The sequence below is a fragment of the Harmonia axyridis genome, chromosome 6 (assembly GCF_914767665.1).
Source record: "Harmonia axyridis chromosome 6, icHarAxyr1.1, whole genome shotgun sequence".
Classification (NCBI taxonomy): Eukaryota; Metazoa; Arthropoda; class Insecta; order Coleoptera; family Coccinellidae; genus Harmonia; species Harmonia axyridis.
The window spans coordinates 10,256,740-10,277,219 of record NC_059506.1 but is presented as its reverse complement, the minus strand read 5'-3'; the positions used below and the strand labels follow the sequence as shown (position 1 = coordinate 10,277,219).

Sequence of the window (20,480 nt, the reverse complement as noted above, 5' to 3'; positions counted from 1 at the left end):
ATCCTTTACACATGTGATTATCCCGGGACTCGGATGTCACGCAGGTAGCTATAGCTTCCTACGTGGTGATGTTGGTTGTTTCCCGAAAACCCATTGGGTCTTCCTGCTGAAACCACAAATGGACGGCTGGCTTCTGTTGTTGACTCTGTTTGTTTGTTGTTTGTTTCAAGTGTTGCTCATCCAATCACTTTTTCACCGTACTGATGAGGGCCGAAAGCCCGAAACACGTGTCTACGGTTAGCATTTCTCTGTGAGGGACTGTCCTTATCTTTTTGTGCTTTGTTTTATGAACAAAAACCCTCGTTATCCTTTACACATATATATATATATATATATATATATATATATATATATATATATATATATATATATATATATATATATTGTATCTATATATATATATATATATATATATAAACAATGGTTTAAGGGGTGTTGGAAAACTTCAATTGTTACTAACTTCTTTATTTCATCAGTCGACGTTTCGATCCTTGGTTGGGATCTTCTTCAGGACTTCTATAAAACAAACAACATACAAATATAACAAACATTGCAGAAAAGACAACATGTTAAAACGCACCGAAATGCGAAGAGTTACCAGATCTTAAGTTGCACTGAATCTTATACAGATTTGGAGGAAAAATTATTAATTAACTTGAACACAAAATAGTCTCTAATACAATAACGTCTCTTTTTTATATCACACACTTCCTTATTCTCTTGAAAACTTATTTTTATATATATATATATATATATATATATATATATATATATATATATAAATATAAGATATCTTGATTAAGAGCCTTTTAGAAATATAAATACTTGTTTAAGGGTATTGAGATTCATGTATCATTTAGGTAAAAAGTGTACTCCTTTTTCTTCACCAAGCTTTCGCAATTTATTTATTGCATCTTCAGGGTTTCTACAATTACAGATATAGTTTATATATAATAAATGAAATTTGTCTACTATAATTTGTTTGTTATTACCGAAATTGAGGTTATGTATTAAAACTTATTGAGTTGTGAGCTCGACATTGCATATTACAGATATAAAACTAATTTGATATAAAAATATATAAGAATGTTATCAATTCTTATTTTTATAATCAAAGAAACAGACGATTTGATGTCTTGAATCTGTAAGATTCATTTTGTTTAGTTTAAAATATAACATAATAATATACAAAAAAGAAATAATATTATACAAAGTAATACAAAGAAATAAAATAAAAATAAATAAAAAGAAATAACTTACTAACCTGTAAGAAATCAAAAACAATGCCACTTCTTCGGGATTCTAAAATAACTCACAAATACCACATGAACTAGTCTTAGGTTAGAATCTCAGACATAGAACGTAGATCATAGAACCTAGATCATAGAACATAGAAGTTATAAAGTTGTTTTCCCTAAAAATAACAGTCTTATTTTTACATCCCCCCACACAAAGTATATTACATGTTTGCGTTTTCACATGGGAGCAACTTAGTTACATGAAAATAATTATTGTCCTTTCTTTTATTTCCAATATTTATCTCATATATAGTGTAAGAAATTTTTTTCACTATTGGAAAAGGTCCTATTCTTATTTCATCAAGTTTTTTTCTATTTAATTTTGATTTATTTTCAACGTAAACATAGTCTGCAATTTTAAAATCATAATGTTTCCTATTCTTGTCGATCAGTTTTTTATTGTATTCATGATAGCGTAAAGAATTTTTATATGCTATTTCCCTATCTTTTGGTAAATTTCTCTCTTCTATAAGTTCTTCTGGAGCAATGGGATCAGTTCTGCCACAAAGTAAATATTCTGGGCTCTATCCCGTTGTAGAATGGTCTGTTCTATTGTATTCTTCAATACATTCATCGGCTATTTTCGTCCATGCCCTAGTTTTCGTTTCGTTTTGTTTGCACCTTATTCTGTTCACTAATGTCTGATTCAGTCGTTCATTCAGACCATTAGAAGGACAATCTACTGTTGTGAAAATCAATTGTATATTCAAACTTCTCATATGTTGTCTGAATTTTTCCGAATTTATTCCTGGGTATTGATCTGTTAATAGTGTTTTGATCGGTCGTTTATCTTGAATTTTATTAATTAATTTGATGAAATCTTCGGTTGTTTGGTGTTTTGAAGTGCTCGCAACTGCATATCTAGTAAAATGATCGACTAGGAGATGAAGGTATCTTTTTGAAGAGCGGTTTCCAGCAAAACCTCCAATTGTGACTAATGACATTATTTCAAATGGTTCCTTTGCTGGGCCCAGTTGAGAAAGGAGACCATACTTTTGACCTACTCTCGTTTTATTTTTACAACATATGTCACATGATCCACAAACCTCTTTTGTCAGTGAATCCATGTTCTGAATGTAATAAAACTTCCTGATTTTATTATTTATCTTACTAGCACAGATATGGCCATAATGCTTGTGCACTTTTCTGATCAAATCTTTTCCAAAATCATTCGACAAAATTATTTTTTTGTTATTTTTGTACAATTTGTAATGTATCTCTTTCTCTACAACCGTTTTTCTCATACTATTTATCTTTAAGAGATTATTCTGTTGATCGTTTTTTATTTCATTTAATTCCACCAAATTAACTGTTCTTATACATTCGTCCATATTCTCCGTTTATTCCAGAACTGGGTTTCTAGAAAGGCAATCTGCTTCTACATTTCCTTTTCCTGGTTCATATCTAATCTCAAAATCGAATTGTGATAGAAAATTCATCAGGTCACCCAGCTCTTCATCTGGTCTTGTACGAAATTCTTTCCCTTCTAATGGCTTATGGTCAGTAACAACAATAAATTTATGTCCCATTAGCCAATATTTCCAAAATTTAATTGCCTCTTTAATTGCCAGACATTCTAGGAATAGTGCTTTCTTGTTCTTTTGATATTTATTCAGTTTTTTAGAAAAATACGCTACGGGTTTCATTTCACCATTAATCTGTTTTTGTTTAAGAACAGCTCCTACTCCTTGAATACTGGCATCAGTATATATAGTAGTATAGGCACTTGGGTCGAAAATTGCAAGAATTGGCTCAGAACAAAGGATGTCCTTAACCTTATTGAAAGCTTCCTGACAAGCCAATGACCAATTGAATTTTACATCTTTTCTCAGTAAATTATGCAACGGTTCTAATAATCTAGCTGAATCTTTTATATATTTGTGATAAAAATTAACTTTACCCAAAAATTGCCTTATCTTCTTCCGAGTATCTGGTGGAGAAAAATTCCTAATGGAAATTAAATTGTCATTTATAGGTCGTACTCTATTGTTTCCTACAATATGTCCTAAATATTTGACTTCTTCTTCTGCAAAATTACCCTTGATAAATTTAAGTCTGAATCCTTCATTACATATTGCATTCAAGAGATTGTCCAAATGTTCTATCTGTTCGTCAAATGTTGAAGAAAATATTAGAATATCATCTATACAGGGTGAGTCTTTGACTTGTACATATATTTTAACCCAAGATTCCTGAGGTCAAAAGAAACACTTTTTTCCTTTACCATTTTTTCCGATTCGGCCCGGTTAAAAAGATACAGGCTGTTGAAAATCGTTAAAAAAATGTGATTTTCGGCTATATCTCGTAAATGGTTGTATCGAAGGAAATGATTTTTGAAATATAGCTTTTTTTTGATGTGATACATCTTCTCCGAACACCAGATTCCATACACATTCTTCTGTTTCTTTGTTATGAACATAACATACCATAAAAATACCAGAAATTCGAAGAAACCAACTCTTAAAATTAATTTGAACGTTCATTGAAGAATATTTGGCTAATTTGAAAAATAAAAGTATTCTTCATATTTTCTCGTACAAAGCGCCGTTTTCGAATAACTTGATCTTAAAAAAAAAAAATTATCTGTGAAATTCAAAAAATTGGGTACTTTGGCTGAATGCAACTCTGTTCTATTGTGGAAAAAAGAACCACAGAAATGAATATTTACTATGAAGTCATGTCTCAGATTTTAGAATTGAAGTACTAGCCAACTTAGTTTGAAAATGAAGTTATTTGAATAAGCTCACCTCAACTCCTCGATTTGATTAAAAATCACTGAGCTTTGGCACAGCTCTGATAATAAGAAGATACTTCACTAAAATCAACATTCTTTTTGAAAAGTCCAGATTATTCATAAAACCCATGTTTAAAAAAGTTTCCACAAAATAGTCCCATTATAATGACAACAATCAATATCCCACTAAAGACTGCTGCTATCGAACAATACTGTATTCTTCTTCGGCTCATTCAAACTCACATCGAAACATACCACTAGGACTAGGTACATACTAGACAAATTTTCATGTGATTGAGATTGAATACTTTTATTCTTTTGCTATTCCATAAATTCATCCTAAGAGCTTATGATTGACATACTTCCAAGAGGGCCATAATTGTTTTAATGTGAAAACAAATTAGGTGAGTTAAAAGAAACCAAATATTCTATTGTGGATATTTACATTGAATACTTCTCATTTATTTTCAATGCCAAAATCAAGATGAATTAAGTAGTAGAGTTGGCTATAATGTAGGTACACATTAACAACAAATTTGATTACAAGTGGAGTCTAACATTTTCCATTGATTACAGAGCCAGAATATTTTACATATTTCCATATTTTCATACTGATGGTTTCAAAAATATTGATGCATTTCAATATTTTATGAGATAGTTGGAATAAATCAAATGCTTCATTTCATAACAAATATCTTATAACAATAACAGTGTAAACTGTAAATGAAAATTTAAGGTTAGAACATAGATTATTCGAACCGAACTGCTGTGTTTATATTTGGCATCACTCGAAATTTGAAATTCAAACATAAAACCACAGATTACTATAGTCTGTGTTAGATCTTTCATAGATGAATATTATTTATTTGAGATTTTAAGGATAATTCTTGCACGAAAAATAAACAACGATATCATATAAATGAAATATAATGAATGAATGGATATGAGTATCAGAGCTAATACGGGTGGTAGCGAGCTCAATTCGTTATAATTATCGAAAATGAAATAGAAATCAAGAGAAGAATATTTAATCTTTAGCGTCAACGAAATTGGAATAACTCATTTATTTGATTATAAACACTACTTTGTTCAACAAATGGAATGTTAAACGTGAGTTTATGATGGTTTTTCTAATTTAGTAGCTTATTTCCAAGGTTCAAGAGGTATATCTTATGCTTGAGAAAACTTCAGTGTTCCGGTTTTCAGGGGTGAATTAGCTCATTTTGAAAATTTAAAATGGCTATATCTTTTTAACAGGGCCGAATCGGAAAAAATGGAAAATGAAAAAAGTGTTTCTTTTGACCTCAAGAACCTTCGGTTAAAATATATGTACAAGTCAAAGACTCACCCTGTATATTTTAGGCAGAATAAATTCAGGTTATATTTTCTGATAATATTATTCAATATACGTTGAAATATGGCCGGGGATGTTTTAAGTCCGAAGGGTAAACATTTCCATTGCCAGTGACCATTCTGTGTCACAAAAGCAGTCTTATATCTATCTTTGATGCGAATAGGAATCGACCAAAAGGCAGAATTTACATCTAATGTTGTAAAGAATTTTGCATTTCGGGTCTTGGCTAAGATTTCATCAATTAATGGGAAAGGCTGTGGTTCGGGAACAATTAATTTATTGAGTTCACGAAAATCGACACACAATCTGGTTTTAGACCCTTCATCTCTCTTATATGCTAAAGTGACTGGTGATGCAAAAGGTGAGGAGGACTCCTCAATCAGATTCGCTTTCAACAATCTTCCTATTTGGAATTCTATCTCTTTTTGATCCTCCATTGAGCATCTGTACGGTTTTTTTGCTATAAATTTGTGTTCTAAAAGTTTTATATGTGCCTCATTATTTTGCACCTGACCATTATCAAACTTGTGTTTTGCAAAAAAATGGTCATATTTATTTATTAAAACTTCAATTTTACTTCTCTGATTTGTTTCCAAATGGTCTAATTTTGCTTCGAAAAGTTCTGTTGGTATCCCTTCATTGAAATTGATGGTGTAATCATTATTATTATTATTATTGAGATAATCGATCTTTCTCTCTTCATTCATATCTAATCTTTGATAAATATTCAAATCAAAATCTTGTTTTAATTGAAAATTGGAAATAGAATCTAGTCCGAGTAGAATATCATACTCGAAATTTTTCTCATTAACCACAAAAAGTACAACTTCTTTTTCGATATTATCCATTCTCATTTTTGTAATTATTTTTCCTGAAAAATTTGCCCTGCCATTGACTGTTTTGAATGTGTTTCTATTCTCTTGAATATGTAGACATAACTTTTCTGCTACTTTGGAATTCTCAGAAGACTAACATTTGAGCCCGAATCATAAATTCTACATAATTCATTATTATTTATAAACACCTTCAATTTTATCAATGGCAACAGTCTTAGTTTTTTTGGTTTGAAATGGCCTCATTTAATTCATCCTGTATCCCAACATTGTTTACCGTTCTTATGTTTCCAGGTATGTTCTTTTGTTCGACATTATTGGATTTATTCCTTAGCCGACAGACTGTTTCTAGGTGAAATCTACCTGAGAAGCCCTTCTTCTCACAAATTGAGCATGGTTCCTTCTTATTTGGTTTTCTATTTGTTTGTGAATAGGAAGGAATTTGTTCGGCAGATTTAGTCATTCTATGATTATCTTTATTTCGACCGTTATCATATTTTTTTGAACTTTCTAGCTTTCGCAATTCACCCAATAATTTCTCGAAAGTTGTTACTGTTGATCGATTAATTCTATCTTGTAAGATATCTGGCAAACTCGTGACAATTAAATCAATTAATATGTCAGTTGGAAAATTATTTCGTAGATTTAACAACAAATTTTCTTTCCTAAAAGCATAGTCCACTAAACTTCCTCCTATATACCTAAATGAATACGCCTCTCTATATTTATGCCAACTCGTTTCACAAAAACTCTCTAAGCAATTTTCTTTCCATATTTGAAAACTTTTGTCTAAACCTAATCTAATTAATTTAGAATCAAACCATTCTTTCGCTATTCCATCCATAAACAACCGTAAAATCAAAATTTTGTCTCTATCTTCTTCTACTTCACAACGCGTGCATTCCGTCTCGAATTTTTCTAACCATAAATTAACTGAAACACTCTTACCATCAAAATTATTGAGCACAAAATCCTCCTTTATCTTCTTGAAATCCTTTTTATTCTCCTTGCTTTTTCTTGGAAGTTCTACCGTATCCTGTGGTTCTGATGATTCTTGTCCAAATACTGTTCTCACGTATGCGGGTGAATAAATCAGTTGTAAATATTCATCCTTAAACATCACATCTTCTTCGGCATCAAAATATATTTCTTTCAACTCCGGGGTTAATGAAATGACGCTCGTACGAAATGTACCTCTTGCTTTAATCGATTTCAAGATATTCTTCACCTTCGGTAGAGCCAAAAGTTCATGATGGTCAGATATATCCTGTTTGTCCTCTGGTATTTCATAATATGTTTTTTCTGTTCCCGTAGTTTGGATCCATTTGAATTTGTATGTATTTTTCTTCTTATCAGTATTTGATGCTTCCAAAGCGATGCAAATTTTCATGGTTGTCGTCATTATAGCTTACGTTTTTGATTTATAAGAATGTAATCAATTCTAATTTTTATAATCAAAGAAATAGACGATTTGATGTCTTGAATCTGTAAGATTTATTTTGTTTAGTTTAAAATATAACATAACATACAAAAAAGAAATAATATTATACAAAGTAGTACAAAGAAATAAAATAAAAATAAATAAAAACAAATAAAAAGAAATAACTTACTAACCTGTAAGAAATCAAAAACAATGCCACTTCTTCGGGATTCTAAAATAACTCACAAATACCACATGAACTAGTCTTAGGTTAGAATCTCAGACATAGAACGTAGATCATAGAACCTAGATCATAGAAACTAGATCATAGAACATAGAAGTTATAAAGTTGTTTTCCCTAAAAATAACAGTCTTATTTTTACAAATATAAATAAATTTACACGAATACATTTTAAAAACAACAATGTGATCTGTTCTGATTTGGGTTATTTCGTCTTTTTAATTAGTTGTCAATATGTCTCGATGACAAGTCAGATTGATATGTTTTCAATCGTGATTTTCTTATCATTCATCTAATGGACGAAGTCAGGCGATTAAATTTGAAAAAAATTGATGATCTGTGTAGAAAAAAACGAAATCAGATGGAAATTCAAGAAAAATGGCTAAAAAACTTATCAGGTAAATCCCTTCCAGAAACAGTAAAAAATCTTTTATCACTTGGCTCAAAATTCAGTGTATCATTCAATAAAAAAGACATTAAAATCGATAATCTTATAGCTGACTTAGAATACGTTCTATTAGGAGTACCTGAAGACAGAAGAGATGTACTCAGAGCACAGGCGACAAATGTCATCACAAATTTCACTAATGAAAAAAACAACAAAAATTCATTCATACAAAATTAGTACAAGGACACAAAAAAATTTTTGAAAGACAACGATGACCTGATAGTACTTGACAGTGATAAGAGAGGAGTAACTGTGATAATGGAAAAGAGCGAATATGAAAGAAAAATGCATTGTATACTTGATTCGAAAAAAAGTGGGATATAATTCAAAATCATACAAACATCGAAAAAAAGCTTTTCCTGGAAATTACTTTGTTCTTGAAAATAATTATTGTACATTTCGTGATAAATTCTACCAACAAGTATTTGGCTGTGCTATGGGGTCAAAACTGAGTCCAATTATATCATCATATGTTATGGACGATTTACTCGATAACAGCATAAAAATATTAAATTTTAAAATACCATTTTTAAAAAAATTCGTGGACGATATCATCATAGCATTACCAGAAGATCAAATTGAACAGACTATGAAATGCTTCAATTCCTACTGTAAAGATTTACAATTTACTGTTGAGATGGAAGATCACGAACAGGGAGTTCCCTTTCTCGACACAAAAGTATACCGACATAACAACACCATAAAATTGAATTGGTACAGAAAAAATACAGAATCTAATAAATTCATTAATTACCACTCAAACCATAATATGAATATAAAAGTTAATTTTATCGTTGGAATGAAGGAGAGAATAAACAAAATATGCCATGAATCCTTCAGAAAAGATGCATTAAAAAAATTATTCGAAATTTTGAAACAAAATTCATATCCAACAGGTTTGTTGAATAAACTTCTGTACGCTTCGGATACAACACTTGAGTCACGTAGACAACAGGAGAATAATGACACAGTGGAAAAATTTCATGCATCATTCCCGAATATAAACAAACTGACCTCGAAAATTAAATAAATTTTCAAAAATGAATAAGTTCTATTGGCAACCTACAATCAAAAAACAATAAAATCATTATATAGTAATCTCAAAGACCCAATACCAACAAAATTAAAAAGTAATATAGTGTATCAGATAAAATGTCAAGATTGTCAGGGTATGTATATTGGTCAAACTTCCCAGTGGGTTAAAAGTAGAATAGCTCTACACAGATCGGATATCACAAAACAGAAAGATCGAAGTGCACTTACAACGCACGCTCAAAACTTGGACCATAAAGTTGATTTTGAAAATGTTGAAATACTCAAAACGGAAAGAAACTATCAAAAGAGATTGATTCATGAGATGATCCAGATTAATAAATATGAAAATACTATCAACAAGAAATCTGATACAAAAAAACTCAGCAATATTTACAGCTATTTGTTAGAAAAAGAAAAAGAATATGAATTTTACGACGGTCCATTAGATGAATGATAAGAAAATCACGATTGAAAACATATCAATCTGACTTGTCATCGAGACATATTGACAACTAATTAAAAAGACGAAATAACCCAAATCAGAACAGATCACATTGTTGTTTTTAAAATGTATTCGTGTAAATTTATTTATATTTTTATATCAAATTAGTTTTATACCTGTAATATGGATAACCTTATCCTTTTGTGCTTTGTTTTATGAACAAAAACCCTCGTTATCCTTTACACATGTGATTATCCCTGGACTCGGATGTCACGCAGGTAGCTATAGCTGTTGAAAATTTACCCAGTACATAAGTAATATAAGTTGTCTTGTAGTATTTCTATGCGCGGCATGCGCAGTTGTATATTTATTCTGTGTAATTGTTAGATAGGCCATGTGCAAGCTATGCTCGCTCCTTTCTCTCGTTGGCCGTTGTTGAAGAGTATTATTGTATATTTGTCAGTGTGTTTACTACACAGTTATTTCCTATATTTTATTAAAGACTTTTAATTATTAAACAGTGCGTTTAATTTATAACAGGTTATGTGCCCACGTGCGTTCTCATCGCTTGCAATCTAGACTTTTTATAATAGTTTATCGGTCGGGAACGTTCCACTACGTAAGTACATTTATATATATATTGTGAAATAGTGTTGTGAAACAGACGAACAATAATTCAAGATGGCAGCAGTTAATTATTTCGCCAGTGTGCCAAAGCTAAACGGACGCGAAAATTACCAGGAATGGGTATTCGCCATTGAAAACGTGCTAGTACTCGAAGGGCTGGATAAGTGCGATGATGGCAGTGAATTGGACTCCGTTCTATTAGCCAAAGCAAAGGCAAAATTAATATTGACAATGGAACCATCGCTTTACACCCACGTGAGAGATGCAAAAACTCCTAAAGAAGTATGGACGAAACTTATAAATCTGTACGACGATAGCGGTTTTACCAGAAAGATCGGGCTTTTAAGGACTTTAATATCAGCCAGATTGGAGAACCATGATTCTATGGAGAGTTACATAACTCAAGTCGTCGAAACATCGCAAAAGTTGAAAAGAACGGGCTTCAACATTGATGATGAATGGGTCGGATCATTACTCGTGGCAGGCTTACCCCCGAAATATTCACCGATGATTATGGCTGTTGAACACTCTGGTATGAAAATAACAACAGATGCCATTCTCATTTTTGTAATTATTTTTCCTGAAAAATTTGCCCTGCCATTGACTGTTTTGAATGTGTTTCTATTCTCTTGAATATGTAGACATAACTTTTCTGCTACTTTGGAATTCTCAGAAGACTAACATTTGAGCCCGAATCATAAATTCTACATAATTCATTATTATTTATAAACACCTTCAATTTTATCAATGGCAACAGTCTTAGTTTTTTTGGTTTGAAATGGCCTCATTTAATTCATCCTGTATCCCAACATTGTTTACCGTTCTTATGTTTCCAGGTATGTTCTTTTGTTCGACATTATTGGATTTATTCCTTAGCCGACAGACTGTTTATAGGTGAAATCTACCTGAGAAGCCCTTCTTCTCACAAATTGAGCATGGTTCCTTCTTATTTGGTTTTCTATTTGTTTGTGAATAGGAAGGAATTTGTTCGGCAGATTTAGTCATTCTATGATTATCTTTATTTCGACCGTTATCATATTTTTTTGAACTTTCTAGCTTTCGCAATTCACCCAATAATTTCTCGAAAGTTGTTACTGTTGATCGATTAATTCTATCTTGTAAGATATCTGGCAAACTCGTGACAATTAAATCAATTAATATGTCAGTTGGAAAATTATTTCGTAGATTTAACAACAAATTTTCTTTCCTAAAAGCATAGTCCACTAAACTTCCTCCTATATACCTAAATGAATACGCCTCTCTATATTTATGCCAACTCGTTTCACAAAAACTCTCTAAGCAATTTTCTTTCCATATTTGAAAACTTTTGTCTAAACCTAATCTAATTAATTTAGAATCAAACCATTCTTTCGCTATTCCATCCATAAACAACCGTAAAATCAAAATTTTGTCTCTATCTTCTTCTACTTCACAACGCGTGCATTCCGTCTCGAATTTTTCTAACCATAAATTAACTGAAACACTCTTACCATCAAAATTATTGAGCGTTATCATATTTTTTATTCACCGATGATTATGGCTGTTGAACACTCTGGTATGAAAATAACAACAGATGCCATTAAATCGAAATTGCTCGATATGCACGCAGATGGCGGTAGCCAGGGGCATGGAGAAGCGTTTTCTGCTAAAAGTAACGCACGAAAAGGGAAACAGTTCCAGAGATGGTCCAGAGATGGCGGAAGAAGCAGCGATTCGAACAGTAGGTCGTACGTCAATGAGAATAACCAAAGATTTGAGAATAACGTAAACAAAAAGGATCGTAGTAATATCACATGCTTCAAATGTAAGGAAAAAGGACATTATGTGTCGCAGTGTCTAAACAAAAAGGTAACTTAAGCTTTGAGTGCCGTGTTTGCTAATGGTTCTTTTAGCAACACTGACTGGTATATTGATAGCGGTGCCAGTTTTCACCTTACAGCAAGTGATAACGATCTCATTGACAAACGGAAGCCAGAATTAAGAGAAATATTATGTGCGAATGAGGCCAAACTTGCAGTCGAAAGTACAGGTGATGTCAGAATGGAAACTATGGTGAGAGGAAAAAGTGTTAATGTACTTTTACAAAACGTACACTTCATTCCAGGACTAACCACGAATCTGGTCTCTGTTAGCCAATTAATTAGAAACGGAGCCAGAGTAAATTTCCATGACACAGGATGTGAAATTTTTAATAAAAATAACGTTCTTGTTGGAGTAGCTGATTTGAAGAACAATGTATACAAGCTGAGATTGAATAACAAGAATTCAACAGCATTGTTGGGCGCTCCAATGGTTACACCAGATCTATGGCACAGGAGACTAGGGCACATCAACTCGGATTTCTTAATAAAAATGCCAGAAGTAGTTGAAGGTATGCCACCGTTCAAACTTGGAGAAAAAATTCAGAAATCTAATTGTGAGGTATGATGCGAGGCAAAACAAAATAGATTACCGTTCCCAGCAAAAGGAAGTAGAGCCAGTGACGTATTGGAGATTATTCATAGTGATGTCTGTGGACCTCATGAAAAATTATCTATAGGAGGCTCAAGGTATTTTCTCACATTCATAGATGATTACTCAAGAATGTGTTTCAATTATTTTTTAAAATCGAAGGATGAAGTTCCAGAGAAGTTTCACCAGTTCAGATGCCTAGTAGAAAAACAGAGGAATAAACGAATAAAAATTCTGAGAACAGACAATGGAGGGGAGTACAATGGTTGAGATTTCCAAAATTATCTCAAAAACAATGGTATTGTTCATCAAAGGACAAACAGTTATACTCCAGAACAGAATGGTATGGCAGAGAGGTTCAATAGGACGATTGTAGAAAGAGCAAGATGTTTACTCTTCGACCAAAACCTAGGTAAGCAATTTTGGGCTGAAGCGAGTAAAACTGCTTGCCACCTAATCAATCGTTCAGTTACCTCTAGTATTTCAAAAACTCCATATGAAATGTGGCACAACAAAAGGCCAGACATTAGTAGCATACGAGTATTTGTACCGCAATGTCTCATGTCCCAAAAGAGAATAGGCAGAAATGGGATAAAAAGGCCGTCAAATGCATCCTTGTAGGATTTGATGATCACACCAAAGGATACCGACTTTATAACCCAAACAGCCGAAAAATTTTCATCAGTCGAGATGTCACAATAATGGAGAACATAAAGAAGAGTGTTGCTCTAAACATCGAAGAACCAGTTCAAGAGGTGACAGATTCAGTGGGGGTCTCCGCATCAAAAATGGAAGATTTCAAAGAAAATGGTCAACCAACAGATGAACTGGACGACAGTGAACCTGAAACTACTTCAGGTATATTAAACGATCAACCTAGAAGATCTCAAAGACAGAGAAAAAAGAAGGTGGATCCAGACTTCGTAACATATGCATGTGGTGGACATAACAGTGCAATAGGTAATCCGAAATCTGTTTCAGAGGCTTTATCCAGTCCTGATAGTATTTTTTGGAAAAGTGCCATCGAAGAGGAACTACAGTCTTTTGAAGAGAATCAGGTATGGGAATTAGTTGAAACGGAGAGAGATGTCACTGTTGTCGATTCAAGATGGGTTTTCAAGAGGAAGTCCAGTGCTGATGGAGAAGTGAAATATCGAGCAAGGTTAGTCGCAAAGGGATTTACACAAAAGTATGGAATTGATTACAATGAGACTTTCTCTCCTGTAGTCAGATATTCCACTCTTAGAATTTTATTTGCATTAACAGTCAAGTTAAATTTAGACATAAGGCATTTAGACATAAAAACAGCCTTTCTAAATGGAAATTTGTCAGAAAAAGTTTTTATGAAAATACCTGAAGGTTTTATATGCTCAGAATCTGATAAATGTAAAGTTTTGAAGCTTAATAAGGCAATTTATGGTCTTAAGCAGTCAGCTAAGTGTTGGAATGATAGAATTAATTCAGTATTATTAGAATTGGAATATACTAAATCTCAATATGAACCTTGTCTTTTTTCCAAAAAGGTTGAAAATAGCTTTATAGTCATAACTTTATATGTGGATGATTTTTTCATTTTTTCCAATGATGTAATGGAAACTAATAATTTAAAGGACGAATTAAGCAAAATATTCAAAGTAAAAGATTTGGGTGTTGTCAGAGAATGTCTTGGTATGAATGTTAATTATGATAAGGAACAGGGTATTTTAACATTGAATCAGGAATCTTACATTGACCAAATTTTGAATGAATTTAATATGTCAGAATGTAATATTATAAAAACACCTATGGAATGCAATATTAGTCTAGAAAATGGTGATCAAGATCAACTTTCCATGTACCCTCATCAGAATTTAATAGGGAGTCTTATGTATTTGGCAGTTATAGCTAGGCCAGACATTGCATTTAGTGTAAGCTACTTGAGCCAATTCAATCGGTCATATAGTCAACTACATTGGAAGCATGCTAAACGCATATTAAAATATTTAAAGGGTACTAAACACTATTGCTTGCGATTTTCAAAGGAAAACATGGAACTAGTAGGCTTTGTAGATGCCGATTGGGGCAACAATTCTATTGATAGGAAATCATACACAGGGTATGCTTTCAAATTTTGTGGTTCCGTGGTTTCCTGGCAAAGTTGCAAACAAAAAACAGTTGCGCTTTCTAGTACCGAGGCAGAGTACATGGCTATCTCTGAAGCGGTAAAGGAGGCTATTTATTTAAAAGGTTTATTGTACGAGCTAATGGGAACAGCTCTTTGCGTGAATTTGTTCAGTGATAATCAAGGTGCAATTAAATTATCTGTGAATGATACCTATCATAAAAGGTCAAAGCATATTGACATCAGACATCATTTTGTTCGACAAGTTATTGCAGAAAAGCAAATTGTATTGAAACATTTACCGACACATGAAATGCCAGCTGATATTTTAACGAAAAGTTTACCTGCTGTTAAACATAATTATTTTTCAAAAATGTTGGGCATTCATGATATGTAGTAGTTCTTAAGTTTCATCAATCATGTGATTTTGTTTTTATTTGTACTGTGTAAGTGGGGGTGTTGAAATATTTACCCAGTACATAAGTAATATAAGTTGTCTTGTAGTATTTCTATGCGCGGCATGCGCAGTTGTATGTTTATTCTGTGTAATTGTTAGATAGGCCATGTGCAAGCTATGCTCGCTCCTTTCTCTCGTTGGCCGTTGTTGAAGAGTATTATTGTATATTTGTCAGTGTGTTTACTACACAGTTATTTCCTATATTTTATTAAAGACTTTTAATTATTAAACAGTGCGTTTAATTTATAACAATAGCTTCCTACGTGGTGATGTTGGTTGTTTCCTGAAAACCCATTGGGTCTTCCTGCTGAAACCACAAATGGACGGCTGGCTTCTGTTGTTGACTCTGTTTGTTTGTTGTTTATTTCAAGTGTTGCTCATCCTAACACTTTTTCACCGTACTGATGAGGGCCGAAAGCCCGAAACACGTGTCTACGGTTAGCATTTCTCTGTGAGGGACTGTCCTTATCCTTTTGTGCTTTATATATATATATATATATATATATATATATATATATATATATATATATATATATATATATATATATATATATATATATATATATATATATATATATATATATATATATATATATATATATATATATATATATATATATATATATATATATATATATATATATATAAAGCACAAAAGGATAAGGACAGTCCCTCACAGAGAAATGCTAACCGTAGACACGTGTTTCGGGCTTTCGGTCTTTTCTTCTAACTATTTTCTTTTTAATGGTAGGTTCTTCAAACAGGTGCTCGGTTCCCCTATGGGTTCCAACTTCAGTCCAACCATTGCTGAAGTAGTAATGGATTTCCTTCTGGACTGCATTCTTGTTAGCATTCCTTTTCACATTCCTTTCATCAAGAAATATGTTGATGATCTAATATGTGCTGTACCTAAAGACCAGGTTGCTTTCGTTCTTAACAGGTTCAACAGTGAACATGAAAGTATACAGTTTACGTTGGAGGAAGAAACAGCGAGTGGTGTCCCATTCCTGGATACAAGGGTGATTCGAACACCGGAAAATAGGCTGATTCTGGATTGGTACCGAAAGCCAACAAGTTCAGGGAGATACTTACACTATTTTTCCAATCATCCACATGGACAAAAGGTAAACATGATTTTAGGATTGAAGAATCGCATTGAAAAAGTTGCCCATCCAAGTCTAAGGCAGCAGAATCTGAGGTTATTGTTACAATTGATGCTAGAGAATGGATACCCAAAGAGGTTGTTGTCCAGATTGATATACAATACCACTCCTTCGAGATAGCCAACGAATGGAGAGAGGGGCGCATCCACCACTGTGGACACTGAGAACGTAGATAGAATTCTTTACTCTTCTATTCCCCTAATAAATGGTATGACTAATGCATTAATTAACCTCCTAAAGACCACACAAATTAAATTGATTCCGAATTCTTATTTTAAAATTGACAGACTATACAGTCGAGTGAAAGATAGGATGACTGTTGATAATATGAGTGGTGTGGTATATTGTATTCCATGTTCAATATGTAGTGAGGTGTATATTGGTCAGACATCTCAGCTTCTGAAGAGAAGGATTGCTCAACACAAGAGCGACATCAAGAATCCAAATAAGATTTGTGCCCTAGCAGACCATACCCGGGACAAAGATCACCCAATGGATTATGATTCCACCAAAATTCTTGAATGTGCAGTTAGTGGAAAGAAAAGATGTTTCTTAGAGATGTACCATATTAAACGCCACACTTGTTCTATGAATTACAGAAGGGATGTAAACAATATTAGCTCCATCTATACTTATTTGATTCATTATGACCAGTTTGGTGGCAGTGAATTGGATGGATCAAATGGAATGAATATTTTCACAAGTTCTACAGTCGGGATAACGTAGTAATGAAATCTGTGTTCCGGACTGGATTCGGTTCATGGAGTCTTTCAATAATCGCATTTGTTCTGAGTTCGGTGAGAGCGAATTACTGCGACCAAGTGTGATTTAATGCTATTCTATGTTTCATTTGTCATGTGCGTGTATTCTGTGGCAAGTCTGGTTGACAACATTTTTGACAACCTCTCATTTTGTTGATTATTCTGTTTACCTTATTTACATATGATAATTGATTTTTACTCTTGTGCTAACGAAATATCAGATCTTTTTTCGCTAAATTTGTTGATGTTCTTGTTCATTGCTTTCTTGAGAGCTATTGATTTGTGTTCAAATAAGATCTTTACAACTCTGTATTTCGGTATGTACTATTTTTACATGTTTTGTGATTGCCATGTGTTTGACTGTTTTCTATTGCTATTGTAGAGTCCTGAAGAAGGTCCCCATCGGGATCGAAACGTCGACTAAATGAAATAAAGAAGAGTGAAATTATAACACTTATCAATTTTCCCACACCCCTTATCATACTTATAACTATATATATATATATATATATATATATATATATATATATATATATATATATATATATATATATATATATATATATATATGTACTCCAGAGTCGCGCACTTTTCCACCCCCATTTGCATGCATAGCCATGCGCCAACGTCGAGAAGCCTCTGTCAATTTCCCGCAGTTCAGTCACGGACCAGGTCAGAACGCCGAACGAATACGTTATGCTAGGCACAGCCCAGATGTTAATTGCCGTGAACAGAGATTTAAAGTTGAGTTTTGACTTGAGGAGGAGACTCACCCTTTTATATAATTTTTGTTTGAAGAGCTCCTTCATCTCAGAGGTTCGGATTTCTAGCGCCTGATTTATTCCCAGATACTTGTAGGAGTCGTGTTTGTTCAAATTGGGGATCGTCATCTGATTCATAAGCGGCGTCGTCTGTCTTGTTTCCTGTATTCTTCCCCTCCTGACCTCCAGAGTCGCGCACTTTTCCACCCCCATTTGCATGCATATATATATATATATATATATATATATATACAGAATGATTTCTAAGGGAATCGACCAAGTTTTACACCAAAAAAATACTCTGTTTTCTTTGCCGAGCTTTCGGATTTTATTCAATCCATCCTCAGGGCTTCTACAAGATATCAACAAAAATTATCAGTTACAATAAAAAGAAAAAATAAACATAAAACTGTCACAATGGTACATACAGTCATCGATAAAACTTGATTAAAATGAAAAACAAAAACAATTGAAAACATACTCACTGAAATCGAGGTTAAGGTGTCAACAAATATAAACTAATCATTAAGTAATTCATAAATCTAACAAAAATAAAAATATTTCAGGAATCTCAAAGTGACAACTGGGTATCTTATGTCGATAAAGGTCAATATTTTAATGTGGAATATAGAATGAAATAAGATGGTGGTATTTGCACATGCGTTTAAATCATTCAATTTAGACAGAAGATAAAAATCAATGAGACAAGGCATCAAACAATGGGTGCAAGAGAGATGGTGGGTTTTGTTCACAAATTTTATTATTCATCAATAGGTCCATCATAGAAATTTTTCTCTCGGTTTGGGTATGTTAACAAATATGTGTAGATATTACTAAGATTTTGCGTGTCAGATTTACTGTTAATTGCTTCTTCTTCCTCATTGATATGGATCATCTCTAATATAATTCTCTTATTGTAATTCCGTTCTTTATCAATTATCTCTACATTGTCAAAAAGAAATTTATGATTTTGTTCTAATGAGTGCTTTGTTAGGGCACACCTTTTGTTCTTTTTATTTATGTCGCTCTTGTGAAGTGATATTCGATTTTTTAACAATTGAGATGTCTGACCTACATAACCACGCGAACAATCTTCACACTGTATTCTATAAATTACATTTGAATGCAACATAGTTGGAATGGTATCTTTCAGCCTACTATACAGTCTCTTAACAGTTTTGTAATTATATACTGCTATTTTCACATCTTCTCTACTCAAACATTTTTTTATTTTACAAGTTAAACCTTTAATATTAACAATACTACCAAACTTAATTTCAACTCCATCTGTGTCCGTAGATCTAAGTACCTGGGGAGGGCGGTCGTTGTCGTCTATATGGTTGACATTCGCTGACGAATAGAGTAGCTTGGAAATCATTTTTCTTGGGTACCCATTTTCAACAAAAATATTAAAAAGTTTGTCAATGGAGCGTTTCAAAAATCTGGGATGGCATATTTTGTTCACCCTATTTTTCATTTCTTTAATACAATTTATTTTTATTTGTACAGGGTGGTCAGATTTGAAATGTATTAATTTATCTGAAGCAGTTTGCTTTCTATGCCAGTCAAGATGTACAGTATTATCAATTCTGTAGAGTCTCGTATCTAAAAAACTAACAGAATTATTTTCGTCTTCAAACTCTATTGTAAACTGTATATGCGGATTGTAACTATTGAACTGTTCCAATATAATTTCAACGTCTTGTTTGTGTAAGGCTACAATAAGATCATCAACAAATTTTTTGATGAAGGCGATTTTGTGTCTCAACTTTGGAACACACATATCTAATGCATGATCCATGACATACTGAGCCAATATTGGGCTGATTTTCGAGCCCATGGCGCATCCAAATATTTGAATATAAAACTGATTGTCAAATGAGAAATAATTGTTCCGAAGTATGAACCTGATAATTTCAAAAAATAGATCTTTAGGAATGTCACAGTTTCTAGAAATACTACCCCATCTCTGATTAAGGACATCTACTACAACTTCCTCACATAGGTTGCCAAACAGGTTGACAACATCTGAAGAAATGAGGACATAATCCTCCTCTAACCTGAAATTATTGACAAATGTAGCAAATTCGAATGTATCTTTTATAAAGTACTCATTTTCTCTATCATAAGTTTGGGTTAACACTTCTGTCATAAACATAGATATATTGCTGGTTGGACTGTTTATACTTGACACTATAGGACGTAAAGGACAATCACGTTTGTGCAATTTGGGATTGCCATAGATTTTAGGACAAACTGAATTATAGGATTTTAGAGCTTTTGCCCTTTCTGCACTCAGAATATTTAGGTCTTGTAACTTTTTGATATAATTATTACTTTTAGTTTGCAATGTT

The 20,480-nt window shown here is 32.8% G+C and overlaps 2 protein-coding genes across 2 annotated transcripts; both read right to left on the bottom strand.

Moving 5' to 3' along the window:
* Positions 1 to 5,389: 5,389 nt before the first annotated feature.
* LOC123681931 lies at positions 5,390 to 7,942 on the bottom strand. The gene is made up of 2 exons (XM_045620298.1): positions 7,834 to 7,942; positions 5,390 to 7,704 (listed from the first exon to the last, which is right to left on the bottom strand). Exon 2 carries the CDS (start codon positions 7,619 to 7,621, stop codon positions 6,437 to 6,439), a length of 1,185 nt encoding a protein of 394 aa, XP_045476254.1. The 5' UTR covers positions 7,622 to 7,704; positions 7,834 to 7,942; the 3' UTR covers positions 5,390 to 6,436.
* Positions 7,943 to 18,373: 10,431 nt separating this feature from the next.
* On the bottom strand, positions 18,374 to 20,146 carry LOC123681930. The gene is made up of 2 exons (XM_045620297.1): positions 18,612 to 20,146; positions 18,374 to 18,478 (listed from the first exon to the last, which is right to left on the bottom strand). The coding sequence occupies exon 1, from the start codon at positions 19,964 to 19,966 to the stop codon at positions 18,887 to 18,889; it is 1,080 nt and encodes a 359-aa protein (XP_045476253.1). The 5' UTR covers positions 19,967 to 20,146; the 3' UTR covers positions 18,374 to 18,478; positions 18,612 to 18,886.
* Positions 20,147 to 20,480: the final 334 nt, after the last annotated feature.